Raw genomic sequence first — 13,929 nt, 5'->3', positions numbered from 1 at the left:
CTACTTCAGTTCATTAAGGATTCTACTATCTCCATTCTGTGCCCCTGGAGAGACAGATCCAGCTCTCCGTCCTCCTTGATGGACCAGACTACCTGCAGCCTCGCACTTAGCACTGCGGGAAGGACACGCATACAAGCAAACCTATCCACAAAAACTTGGTTCACGGCATTATGAGAGTCTTAAAATTTGTTGGATAAAACTCAGCATCCAAAACTTTAAGCAGCCAGAGATGCTCATCATCAAGAGTCTATGTTTTTACATAAGTGGGATATTCAGACTTCCAATATCCTGTTGCTAAAATCATGAGTGTTATGGGACCCAGGATATTCTGTGTGAGGGGCTGTTAGACAATATAAAGCTTAGGAGAGCCAGAGAACGAAATGCTTCCACTTTACACCTGATCCAACAGTAACCCTGTAATTTACTTTGCTGTTTGACTGGAATACTTAGGTCAATTCTTCATAAGGTGATTTGAGACCCAAGACTCCAAATGACTTAGCAGTCTTGAATTCAACAGTGTGCAACAGCGATCTATAAAACCTAAACCTTCCCATGAGAAGAACAAATCAGCTGGAAGAACACCTACTTATGAAGGTCCAGATTGCTGCTACTTAATTCAAAGCAAGAAGAAGGCAGAGAACCCAGAGAAGCAACACTGGGCGCAAGCCTCAGTTCCTGTACGACTGGCAATGTGGGCACCACCGCTGCTCTGGTATGCAAAGCTGATGATGGCCGGTGCTCTGGGTTTTGCTCACACTCTGCCTCATTAAGGCCAGCAACAGTTTCACTTGGTACAGGTGCTGCTGAACTGCCATTTGCATCCAGGTCTTCTCTGCTGTCCTTTTTCAGCATGGATTCAAGTGCTGCAGAATCTTTGCTCACAGGCGGTACTTTTGAGTCTTCTGGGTTTGGTGGGGAGACAAACTTTTCCTGGTTTCCACCCTTCTCCACGATACGCACAGGACCTTGCCTCAAGGCACTGACACCAGCCTTGACTCTTTGTGGGTCAGGTTCTTCAACATTCAAAGCCTAAATATCATAAGGGAGAGAAATGAGTGCTGCTCCCAAAGCACTGGGGTTAATGCCGGCATTACCACCTAGGATGAAATTTTACCACAAAACTATAACAGCAGGAATCTGCCATTAAAGATGAAAAAGGCCCAAGGGATTAGCTGTGAAGTTCTCTTCCCTTGTCCTACTGTGCATGTGTTTAAGAGTGTCTAAACACTGGTCCAGAGCATGATGAGAAAAAAATTCCTAAGCTTCAGTCCCTCTTACTGTTTAGCAGCTTTGATTTCCCCAGCTCAGATTTTCTCAGTCCAACTCTATTTTCATGAGAAGATTTTCAGCAATGGCACTGCACTAAGTTTCAGGAAGCCTCAGGGATACCTCTCAGCTCCACCATACACTCTTAATTGCACTTGACCTTGTCACATTTCTACTTTTTACTCATCTGTGAGGCAAAGCTGCAGCATTTCTCCACACCCACCTTACATCTTTTTTGCCTGGTTAGAACTGGATGCTTCCGCTGGGGAAGCCGAGTGAATATGGCAAAGAACAACTCACCCGCAACACAAGTTTCATCTTAATGAAGCTGTCTGAACTGGAATGATCCAGCTGAAATCTCTGATCCAGAGTCATGTTTGGGTCCTTAAGTAAGTGGGACAGACATACCACTGAAGTTCCCAGGGCACTATCCCGATCCTTGTCTTTTATCTGGGGGTGGGGGGTGGGAAGAAGAAGAAAAACGTTTCTATTAGATGGCAAACTGGAAAGCATGCCACAAGGAACAGCAAAGCAAGAAGGTATTTCAGACAGAGACCAAAATTAGCTTATTTACTTTAGGACCTATATCGAGTATGGTTACTTCCAAATGGGTGATGCCAATATTTCAGGAGTGTAACAAGTTAGTATGTTTGCAATAAAAATCCTATCTCTAACCATGCAGAGAAGGACCTGCCTTAGCAGAAAAACTAGGCCCTGGGATTTACTTGACTTTCCTTACTTGCTCTGGGGAAAATGTGCAGGCAGCTGGGATGACAACTGGGCTAAACCTTTACAAGCTTTTTAGTTAATAGTTGTTTGGCCTATTTAACCTCACTACACCTTCTAAGTTCAAATCCACTTCTGTTGTTGAGCGAACAGCCATAGAACTGGCTGTGGCTGCAATGTATGCTAGTGAGATGCAGGATTTCTTAACAAGCCAAAATACCAAGGTGAAGGACTCTGGTTGAGAATTACGAAGGCTGCAATTTCTGACAGCAAAACCTTCATGGCTTTACTACAGACGGACCCATATAAAACCTCCTTTGCACTTTGCAGCCAGAAATGTCCCATGTTTTGAACTAAGATATTATGTGTTACATGGTTACATGATCCTAGAGCAAAGGTAGATACCACCATCACCTAACAGAGAATTGCCTGTGCAACAATGGGTGCTGCTTCCCCCCTTTTAAGTAGGACGACCCCAGTACAAGCACAAAGAAACAACCAGCACTGAGATCACATCCACTATAAAAGAGGTTTCTTCCTATGGATGTGCACTCAGTCTTCAGAAGAAAGACTTTTCTCTCACCTCAACATGGAGTGACTGGGAATGAGCACTGTGGACAAAGAAGGTGAAAGCCTGGCCCCACATGGGATCTTTGCTGAAATTGCAGGTCTGCAACAAGAAGATTGTGGCACATACATTAGCTTATTCTGTAAGCAGCACAGAATATCACAACACTGATCACCAGAGAGGGTCACAGTGACCCTCTTATTTTATGCAGTGATGCTACACCCCAGCTGTACAGAGAGAATGAAACTTCCAGGTCAGAAGCATGCAGAAGCAAAGTCTCTGGCAAAACCAAAACAAGTTCTGTGGGGGTGTGGAAATGCCAGAGAACAAGTCTGGTGAGCTGCAGTTGGCCCTGATCAGTGCTGTCTGGACCAGCAGTCTGCCTCACCTGCAGCGAGGCACCACTCCCTCCCTCGATCCCTCCCTCCCACCTCTCCACCCAGGGAGCCAGAGCACTGCTTCCAGCCTGCAGGCATCCAGAGCCAGCTCCCAAAGCTGCAGCGAGCTGGCGGGGAAAGGTAGGAAAGCTAGAGGGGCAGTTTGAGGGGTGTAGAGCTCATGGGAAGGGTAGGAGGGCACAGCTTCAGCGCCATCCGCTTCTAAGATGAAAGAGCACAGAAAGCACCCATGGGGGCTGTGGTTGAGGCTGCTCCATAAACCAGCTGCTTCTGCCAGACCATGAGTGTTGGCAGCAAGGGGAAAGGAACAGGGGAAAGCGGACGTCTGACCTAGCTTGGGGAGAGGCAGTTGATGTGGTAGGGAATAGGGAAAGCCAAAGAAGGTAAAATGCAAGCAGAACCCAATTTCTGGATTGAACAGGTGGAAGAAACAAAGGAAAATAGGTGCCAGGCCCATATGCTCATGTGTAGCCAACAGGATTCATTCCTATTCATTGGGTGTCCAAAAGAACGTAGGGCTGCTCCTGTCCAGCTGCGGGGCAATAAAGACGGCAGCTACTGGGAGGGCACAACTCTGCTGGTGCTCACACTCATCAGGCAAAAGTAAGTATTAAATAATGGAAAAGTGGATGTTGGGATATATCTTATCCAGGAAAACAACAACAACAAAAAAAAAATCAGTAAAACTGTGAAACACAGGAGCCAGGAGACTCTGATGAGGAAACAAATGCCAATTTGTTGACACTCTGCCCTGAGAAAGCATGAGCCAGATTCAAGACCTATCATTTTTGCCTCTTCAACCCTCACAGAACTAGAGTATCTTGACCAACACAACCTCGTGGCCATGAGCATAAAAACATGCATCTCTACAACAGCTGATCAGACACCCACTAATCAAGCACAGCTCAGTGACGCAGTGCTTCCACATGCCAGTCGACCCCCACCTCCCAGCCTCTGCAGCTACTGCCATAACTACAGCTTTTCACATCAGCCTCACCAGTCCTACCCTTCCTAGGGGCTACTTGGAGATAGTCACCCATAAAATATGAAGTATTTAAGGAAAGCAGACAGGTCAGACAGCCTCACCTTGCTTTTCTGAGTTTTGTTTCCTACTGTGAGCAGGACAAAGGAAGAAGGTTCTCGTTCCATCTTCTGTCATTTAATACGAAGAAAAAAAGAAAGAAAAAAAGAAAGAAAAAAAGAGACATTTATAATTTACAGGAAGCAATATCAAACCACTACTCTTACTTGAAATAAGTTGCTGGAAAGCTGAGTTTTCAGATGCAGGACATCTGAAGAGTGCAATACACAGGAACAACTCCAGCCATAACACATAGTCTTACTTTCTACCATCAAGAGTACACATTTAAGCCAAATTTTTACGTATTTAGGCTTCAATAGGTGAGCAGTTAAAAATTTGTCAGAAGCTGGGAGGAAACAGAGAAGAGAGTTGAAGGCTCAGGGGGAAGTCTTCATCATTCCTGAATGAAAGTGGACTCTCAGAATTGGCTTCCAAGGCCCAAGACTTGCTGTAAAGCAGCTAGGAGCAAGCTTCACCATCAAGTAATAATTCCTTTCCAGAAGCAATAGTACTGAACCTCTTGTACTGTGCTTCTCTGCACTGATTATTGTAATAATTATTACTTGACGACAAAGGCTCGCTTCTAGCTGTATTATTACAATTATACATACAAGTGAAGACTGAGGATCTGGTCTTGACACAACACTGTATGCAAAGTGGATACAACAAAGTCCAGAATTAAGGATCAGGGAATGTGATGTGTATCACAGTGCTGGTAACTCATCTAAATTATAAAGATTGCATTTAGGAGGGGAGCTTCTCAGACAGAATGGGAAGCTTTATCAATTGCTCAGAGCTGTGGTGGTATGTAGCTTGTTCAAGAAAAAAGGGAGAAAGACATTCTTTCCTATACCCACCATTTACATCACAGTAGCAAAATGTAGTATTTGGGGGGGAAAGTAAACAGAAGCAAAGAGAGAGGAGGCATGAATGACAGAGTGTCTTCTGAATCCCTCTAAAACTGAGGGGGAAGGAATCTGGTGGTCAGGTCTCCAATGGATAGGAAGGTTACCACAAGCACATTCCTCCCATCCCAATGGGGCAGGTCAAGCTGGAATGGCTCAGCATGGGAAGAACCCCTGCAGCAGCAGAAAGGATAACATGGCTTGGCCTGATGTCTGGAGGCTCCATGTCCAAAGTATAAAATAACACACACAATCAAATATTTCTGTGCTGCGTTCCCCCTTAGACCTCCTAGACTTTCACTGGGGTGGGGGTGGGCTTTCAATCACTATTTTGAATCCCTGGTCACTTCAATTCTGATGGTGGAGAGATGATTTCTTTTTAACCACAGCTAGTTTCAGTTGCTACGATACTGCATAATCCAGAATGTTGTTTTGCAAGCATGGGAGATGACTATAAATTTTACCTTGAGGTACTTGTTATTTTTGATCTTCTTTGCTCCACATTCACCATTCGAATACTCAAAGTGGTTTTTCTGAATTAGTAAAAGAGTATTTAAAAAATAATTAATATGTGGGCTTTAAGAAAAAAAGGTTAGGAGTGAAGGCTGCCTGTATGTGGTTTGTACTTACTGGAAGGTTGAAGGCGCTGTCCAAGTAGACTATCAGAATAGCTGTAGACAGACCCTTCCTATCCTATGAAGGCCAGGAAAGATAAAACAAAACAAAACACAAGGCAGGCATGATCACCCATCAAGGGCAACACAAAGCACAACACAAATTCAAAGGACAATTTCTGAAAGCTAAACGGCTCTTCACCTTTCTCCTAAAACTTGCAATTTAGAGGAGCACAAGCCAATACAGCATGGCAGTTTTGAGCAGACCAGTAAGAAGAGGTTTAAGTCTTTTCAATTCACTGGCCTTAATGCTCTTCAGTCTCTCTAGTGTAGAACTGGTTGCATTCCCCAGTGCAGCAAGACACCTAAAAACAACCTTAACCACATACATCAACATCAGTAATCCAGTATCAGCAGAACAAAGTCTGGAAACAAATTTTATTCACTTCAGTGGAACTAAAATGCTTTTCCTTCACTATAAAGAAAGCATCCTTGGGGGACGGGCTTTATCCAAGCAATTCTGCTGGAAAAGACACCATTTGGAACCATGGCCCCACCAAGCACCAGTGCTGGGTATTTGTCTATGACTAGTACAGGTTATAGACAGGGGTCCTACACAGATCCTAGACGAAGGGGGACAGGAACATATATGAAAAAAGGGAACTGTGAGAGGCCACTTTGCAGAAAGTCAAACAAAGCTTTGTTAATTCAAGCAAAAAGAGCTGCCAGATTTGAGTTACTCCTAAATTATCAAGGGACCGGGGGCAAGCAAATGCCCTTCCTCTTCAGGAGGGGAAGTGGGAGGAAAAAATCACATCAAAACTCTGTCAGACAAAAAAAGTCCCATGAGTTTGCCTGGGGTTCCTAATTTTACACACTCCTTTGTTGATCACTGAAGAGGGGCCAGAGTATCTGGATCCTTTAAGCAAATATACTCACCTCATGTAGCTTTTCTTGGTCATTTACTAGTGAAAGCCACTCCAGTTTTAAATGCAAGTGTCCGCTTGTTGTCTTACTTAAGGGAAACCACTAAATGGAGACAACAGAGAGTAACCTAAGAACCATGAGGCAGAATAATTTTTATACATATTTTGAAGTCTCTAAGACTTACATACAATAGACAATATGAATTGTACTTTGAGCACCTTAGCTTGCATTTTTGACACTTATATTGTAGCATGTCCATCTACTTGGGCACACAAGCCAGAAAAAATGAAAATAAGATACCCATACACATGCAAAGCACATGGATATTTCCAACCAGCAGCGGCACAAGACAGGCACCCTGGCATTGTTCACGGAGTCCTGGGTTGCAGGATGAACCACAATAAGATCGGATCATTTCTTAGCAAGCAGACTGCTTTACCAAACTTTATCTGTAGCCTTGTACAAAACGTTTGGTATATACAGGTCATGAGATATCAACACAAGATACCCCACTGCTGGCTCAGCGTTACCTCAGGGCTGTCTGAGGCTGTCGGCTTGATGTAAAAACTATTGTAATGGCTACTTTAATTTTTCTGACTGAAGCTGTTTTCTTTTTGTGCAAGTGTGCAAGGAGGCTTTAAGCACACGGAAGCAATGTAGTAGCAGAGGGAGAGCAAAAATGAGTACATGTAAGCATACATCACCAACCACATTTAGATATAAGCTATGATCTTTACCTCATCAACAGTTCTGTCATTCATTACATCCACCAGGCTTATAAGCAAGCTGAAAGACAAAAAGCAAACATTTCAGTGTATATTTAGGCATACAGCATGCTGCTGTTCGGGGGAGAAGAAACCACCACCAGAAAAGCCCACGCTCAAATCTGCTCCAAATAACAACTTCTCCATATCACCTGTGTGTGTGTGCTGGAACACACACTTCTGAAGTCTCCCCCTTGAAATACTTCCAAAACTAAAATAAATTTGAAGCAAATCTTAAGTCACGTAATGACTATCACTTCTAATAGCTTCCTAGGACTCTGCAGGAGTCTGGGACCATCCTCTACTTTCTTCAAAGTTAGCTCCACTAGGAGCTAGAACTTGGTATCAATATCTGGACAAAGGGAATAGCTTCCTTCCATATTAAATTTCTGGTATGAATAATCTGAATGTCCCATTGCAGAGGTTACTGGACCCCAAGCAAGGGTCATGCTAGTTTACCTGCCCATAAAGTCATCTTTATCTGGATCTTCATCGTACAAGTCCACTTCTAAGTCCTGACCAGGCACTTCATGAACAACAAACTGGAGGAGAAAGAGGTATTGATTAAAAATAAGGAGCATTCACATAGGTTTATATAAGCTCAGACTGTGGACAAGAATATGACAATTCACATCTGTCTAACACATTAAGGATATTCCCTGCTGTTTTGTGGCTAACTGCATAACAAATACAATTGATAATAGGTGAAAATATTTCCAAACCAGTTTGCTTGGTTTGGAACTACAATTTAAACCCCTCAAACTGGTATCCCTAATAAGCAGAGGAGAATCAATGCTAGAGCAGACTACAGCTGCACAGACTGCTGCACTGATTGATATTTAAAGCAGTGCTTTGCGCCTCCTCCAAAAACCCACATATGTAAATCAGATCAACCTGAATGACATTTCAAGTTTGCAATGTAAATTTGAACTTGTTTAAGGGACAGAAATGCCTCAATCAAGTAACAAGGAAGTCCACCTGCTCCAGTGCAGTCAGCTAACAGAAGGTCCTCCAAGCACAGGGATGTAAACGGCTGTGCATCCTACAGACAGAAAGATCAAAGGATTCAGTACCTCAAACGTCTCATTCCAAATGGGATTAAGATCTCGGGAAACTGTCTTGCTTCGATACTGCACCGTGCCAACACGAAGAAGAGCATACGGGTCAGACTTCCCCCTGATTGCACCAAGGAAACTGTCTTTCTGGACAAGGTTTTCAGCTTCTAGCAGATGAACCCTTATTACTCCCTGAATAAAATAAGATACAAAACTGATAATGAAAATGCAATCTTTGGGTAATTATAATATGCTACCTCCTAAACTAGTTATTTCAGGCAGCAAGGGTAGTCACCATGACAGTTTTGCAGAGACATGTATTTTGATGCAGTATATTTCCAATGACAGCTGCATTAAAACACTTTTTCTACCATTTACCTAGAGAGAAAAAAAAAAACAAACAACCCCAACCTTAAACAAATACACAATCCAATCTAGATAGTTAGGTAGGAAATAGTCTTCAATTTATTTTTAAATCAGAAACATACCTATGCACACAGGATTACAGCCACAGTCAAATTAAGTGTAGCGTAAAGATCAATTCCCACTGCTTGAAGGAGGAACTAAGCACGCATTGGCGAGTTCTTATTTTACTGAGCAGCCATTCAACATCAATTTGGTGATGCAAGTTTGCAATAGGGAGCATCGCTTTGTCATTCATTTATATTTACCCTCATTAATGAGTGTATTAGGTATTTGATAGATGAAAGAGCTGAAGATCTGGATATATCAAGCACTGAGGAGATTTGCTGTTGGATTTTTTTTTCCCTGAAATTTTTTCTGTAACAAAGAGACGTCCCCCTCCGAGCTCTCTATTTACACCCCTTTACAGCATTAGTAAAACATTTGGTAGCCTGACGCTCATTGCTCATGTATTTACCTTCTTTAACTGAAGATCTGTGGTATTCTCAAATGACACCAAAGGTTTAAATTTGTAAATGAGCTCAGTGTCTAAACACACTTCTTATACCATCTATAGAGAGTAGGACCCCCCAGCCCTCCTCCCCCGATTATGAGCTATCCAACATCTGCTTTTATATTTCTGAAATATTACCTACAGAAAGCCTACAATCCAGGTTGCAACAGCTGATGCAGGAATCTAAGACAGGAAGCTTACATGCACCCACACTGCAGCAAATGCACAATCGTCAGGTAGATTAACACCCTCACTCACATGCGGGATAGGGAACCTCAGGTGGGCAATGTTCATGTTCTTTTTCAGAGGCACTGTGATCCTGTTTGGCAGAACCAGCCGTGCAGCAATGAAGTCTTGAATTAGCGAGTCTGACATTACACTGCAGGTGGGGGTGGAAAAAAAAAAAGCAACTTACATCTCTATAATCGATCACAATTTCAGTTAGAATGAAAGAATGAGGCACAGCAAACTAAATGGGCACTGCAAAATGAGTGATACTGCCCACCTTCCTCCAACAAGTTGTCAAGCACTGGAACAGGCTGCCCAGGGAAGTGGTTGAGTCACCATCCTTGGAGGTAATTAAGAGACGTGTAGATATGGCGCTTAGGGACATGGTTTAGTGGCAGAATGGTTTAGTGTTAGGTTTACGGTTGGACCCAATGATCTTATGGGTCTTTTCCAACCTAAATGATTCTATGAAAGAGTGCCTACATACAACTGCACATGGGCAGAAGAAACTTATGCTTGTGACATTTAGCTTAGAATAAGAGGAAATGGAGAGGATAGTTCAACACCAGAATCAGGCACCAAGGGTGGATGTAGATCACTGTGGAAGGTTAGGCTGTCTCCTATCAACAATTTGTGTCCAGTTGAACAGCTGCAGAGCAGAATATAAGCATGGGCAGTCTCTCAAGATCCTTTTCAATCTTCTTCCCTATTATTCTGCATGTAATCACCATTGCCTTGCAGCAACACGGTGCAAGGGCCCACCTGCATGCAAGGGACACTCCTTTGTAGGGTTACTAGGGCTGGATGTGAATTTGGCTCTAGCAGGTTGTAAATGATGAATGGGAGCTTAGGCCTTATGATGAGATTGGCATGCGCCCAAACAAGTCATACAAACTCGTGTGCCGTATGGGTTTCCTTGGGAATGCTGACTCCAGAGATGGACAAGGTAAAGAGGGAATCAGGAATTTTCAGCATTTCATGGGGGGGCTCAAGACGTCAGGGTAGTTTGTTTTTAGACTTAGAACATGGCCGCAGCACACACTGCTGCCTGCTCTTGCCCACATGCTGAGACCTTACTGTTGGAGGAGCCAGCCACATTCAAAACAAAATGAGTCTGGGTGTTGTGGGTTTTTTTTTCTTTTTAAATAGAAGACCAAGCAAAAGCTGAGATTCTGTACCTTGCTATATTTTGCACTAAGAAGGAAAATCTTGTCTGAAGTAACCTGACCTTTTGCACACAGGAAATCACACTGCCTGAACTGAGGATACTGTCTGTCTTGGAAGTTAGGGAATTTTCCAGCCTAATTAAAACTTACACATTTTAAGCTTTTCAGTTTAAATCTTTTCTTTAGAATTGCTCTATTTGTATGGCGGGAACAACTGATTTGACCTATTTCTCCTGAGCAAGAAGTATATAGCTATCACAGACACCTGGTACTCTCCAGGTGATTAATGAGAGGATTTCAACATACTACTACAGCATGCAATGAGAGCAGAAGACAATATTAAGAGGAAAACCCAAGAGCACCAAACATCTGAAAGACTTTCATCCTCTTGATAAATCTAGTGTTTAAAAGGCAGCTTCTCCGGGAAAGACTGTGCAACAAAACTGTCACAGTTCACAGATAAGGCTGCATTCACGGAGGAGGAAAGCCTTCTCCTACTCCAAATGTGAAACCAGGAGCCTGAAAGCCCTTGGGTCAGGTTGTTGGTTTCCTGTCAAAAAAAACCCTATGGGAAGGTCACAGAATTGTCCCTTCTCTCGAGTCTCAGGGTACACCCAACAGCTTGCACATGACAGACAACTGCATCTAGTTTCTTTACTCTCTTAAGTAAGCCCAATTCATTTGAAAGGGAGAGCTCTTGTTCAACCTGTACTTCAGCCTATTCACAGTCAGGCATGTTTTGCTCCTGGCTTTCATGTGCAGTGCTGATGAACAAGGAAGGGTTTCTGTGTTCAAATCCCTGTGAGAGAACCAGGGAGTGAAAATTTAGGACATCAAATTTGCACTTAATTATATGAGAGGCTGTAGGTTGGAACACCTACATACCTTTTCTCTGCAAGGATTAAGGAAACCACATTAGGAAAGAACAGATTAATTCCTCTGATCAAAACTGGAGCTCTCAGGCCAAACTTCAGGGCAAAAGGCCACTCTGGCCTCAAATTAAGAAAAAATGAAAGCTTCCTCTCACCCGACAAAGGTCTTCAGAGGCTCTTTTAATGCACAGACTGGCACCTAAAGTAGCCAGCCACTTCCTATGAGTCTGCAAACCATGAGCTGCAGGGGAGGAGAGGGGAACAGAAGTGTCTACATTTGCATTTAAAGGAGGAAAGGCAATGGCTGAGTAACAAAATGTATTTTCTTCTTGTTAACAGAATTTTCTCCTTACACTAAGGAACAAGGACAAAGTGAATCTCCAATCTGGAGAAAGAGTTTGAAACTTACAGCACTGAAAACTCCTAAGATTTTCACCCTTGCTGTACAGTTTTATGTACAAGATCAACCCAAGAGGCATTGATGAAGAGCTACATTTTCTGAAGAACCTAAAGGGTGAGCAGATGACAGAAAGAGAAGAATATTTCTCCTTATAGATCTGGTGCAGTTTTCTTTATCATGGATTGCCTTTCAGTTCATCAGAGGAAGTGCAACTCCATGATACCTAGTCTTTTTTCACTTTAAGGTAAATAATCATAAGCACAGACTGCCTGTCACCTAGGTCTGCTCATCTACCTTTGTAAGTAACTGGCACATGGGAAACAGAAGGACTTTTTTTTTACCTTATAAATAGTTGTAGTTTTGGGGATTTACTATTTCCATCCTAAGTCCCAAATGCAATGAAGTGATCGAAGCAATTTCGACAGAACGTAAAAAGGACCCTCCTCACGTTTTGCAAACCCCACAGCCAGATATAGTGGCATGAGTATCAGTGTAACACCTTTTACACACCATTCTTGAGAATAACTTTGGTTACTGGAGAAAGCTATCTCAACTTCCAAAGGCTTTTCAAAGAAGAATAAAGTGAAGCAAAACAGACACTCACTTAATCCCTGGGACATCCAGGAGGTTGCTCATGCCTGCCCAGTTGATTTCCAAGTGCTACAAGATCAGGGAGAAAAATGATACAGGACTGTTAAAATTTATTTCAGAACAAAGGTAGAATTTAAAGGGGAAGCAAGTGCTTCTAAAACAAAGCCAGCTGTTTAAAGAAAGCAAAACCTGCACCAGTAAGTGACTGCATCTATACATTAAAACCAACAGCTGGTAGCAATTCCCGTACCTATTTTACCTGCCATAGCTGAAATGAGGGTACTACTGGGACTTATCCTGCAAGCACAGGGAAGCACAGCATTCGTCCCCTAGCAGTGGCCACTGGCAGATACCCTGGGGTCACGTGTAGTAAATCTGACAGCTCTATGCAGGCTCTGAAGTTGTTTCCTTATCCTTTCACTTAGGGGTTGGCCTATGCCCTGAGGCAGGGGGATTTACAAACACCACCCAGCTTCAAGAGTCTGTATTTCTATTCACACAATAAACAAACCTTTTTTTCACGTGCTAAAATAAGGCTACTACATCTAAACACAAAAACACCTCATCCAAGATCAAAAATGTATCACTTCCATGAACTCAAGCAGAGGATAACCCACAAGCAAGCAAAGCTGTGTGCTGTAAGATAACTAGTTCTTACAAGACTAGAAGGTTTCTCATATTTTGTTAAACCACAGTTCAACTACAAGGCACGTGACGTTAAACAGGCAAGCTTTTAAAGCACAACCATGACTGAATGGTCCCCAAGATGACTGCTTTTAAAAATCTACGAATGGGAATATTTAAAATCCGCCTGCCAGGAACCTTGCAGCAAAGGCCTAGGAAATGGCTCCTGTGCTGTCCCCATCAGAAAGTCCTCCCATTCTTAGAGTCAAGCAAGTAACTTGTTAGACACTACTACAAAAGAATAGGGCAAATTCATTCCTGTCCCCTTGGAGCTCAAGAGGAGCATTGAACAATCAGGGATTTGCTATTCAAGCACCTGCACTGTGAGGCATTCACAGTTATGCAGTTTGGGTTACCAGTGGTGGGCAACTTGTGCCACTCACTACAGACCTATCCATGCATTAAGAAAGACCAAGAAGCAAGAAAGCTGCAGAGTGCAGTTCACTACTGACTCACCGGTTTCTGCATAAAAAACAAGGTCACTGCTCCAATAAAAGGTGCATCGGTTAGAAGAGGTTCCAGTATCACCCGCAACGTCCCATACAACTGCAAACAGAACATACCAAGGAAAACTGAGTCTGAAGGTACTCTCAGGATGCAGTTTCAAAACTGTGAGCTTTTCAGTGATGCAGATAGTCTTAAAAATTACTTGAAGTAATTTTATTTAGAATTCAGCAACAACAATAACCTCCTACCCCCCCAACTATTGCTATTGATATCAGGTAATTGCTGACTGCAATCCTGACCGCCATACAATGGAGCGATCTG

General features: G+C 42.9%; 1 protein-coding gene across 1 annotated transcript in view; it reads right to left on the bottom strand.

Annotated features, from left to right (window-relative positions):
- ESYT3 (extended synaptotagmin 3) overlaps positions 1 to 13,929 on the bottom strand; it is a 35,868-nt gene that overhangs the window by 5,350 nt on the left and 16,589 nt on the right. The window contains exons 6-18 of the mRNA XM_064451139.1: positions 13,618 to 13,707; positions 12,491 to 12,546; positions 9,479 to 9,599; positions 8,323 to 8,496; positions 7,709 to 7,791; positions 7,223 to 7,271; positions 6,498 to 6,587; positions 5,575 to 5,637; positions 5,409 to 5,477; positions 4,045 to 4,110; positions 2,576 to 2,662; positions 1,567 to 1,716; positions 587 to 1,029 (exon numbers count right to left, since the gene is read on the bottom strand). Of these exons, the coding sequence (XP_064307209.1) occupies positions 587 to 1,029; positions 1,567 to 1,716; positions 2,576 to 2,662; positions 4,045 to 4,110; positions 5,409 to 5,477; positions 5,575 to 5,637; positions 6,498 to 6,587; positions 7,223 to 7,271; positions 7,709 to 7,791; positions 8,323 to 8,496; positions 9,479 to 9,599; positions 12,491 to 12,546; positions 13,618 to 13,707 (1,541 nt within the window). The remainder of the gene's footprint in view (positions 1 to 586; positions 1,030 to 1,566; positions 1,717 to 2,575; positions 2,663 to 4,044; positions 4,111 to 5,408; positions 5,478 to 5,574; positions 5,638 to 6,497; positions 6,588 to 7,222; positions 7,272 to 7,708; positions 7,792 to 8,322; positions 8,497 to 9,478; positions 9,600 to 12,490; positions 12,547 to 13,617; positions 13,708 to 13,929) is intronic.

Source organism: Phalacrocorax carbo, chromosome 5 (assembly GCF_963921805.1).
Source record: "Phalacrocorax carbo chromosome 5, bPhaCar2.1, whole genome shotgun sequence".
In the NCBI taxonomy this organism is placed as follows: Eukaryota; Metazoa; Chordata; class Aves; order Suliformes; family Phalacrocoracidae; genus Phalacrocorax; species Phalacrocorax carbo.
Note: the sequence above shows the minus strand (reverse complement) of the source record. Positions and strands in the feature narration are given on the sequence as shown.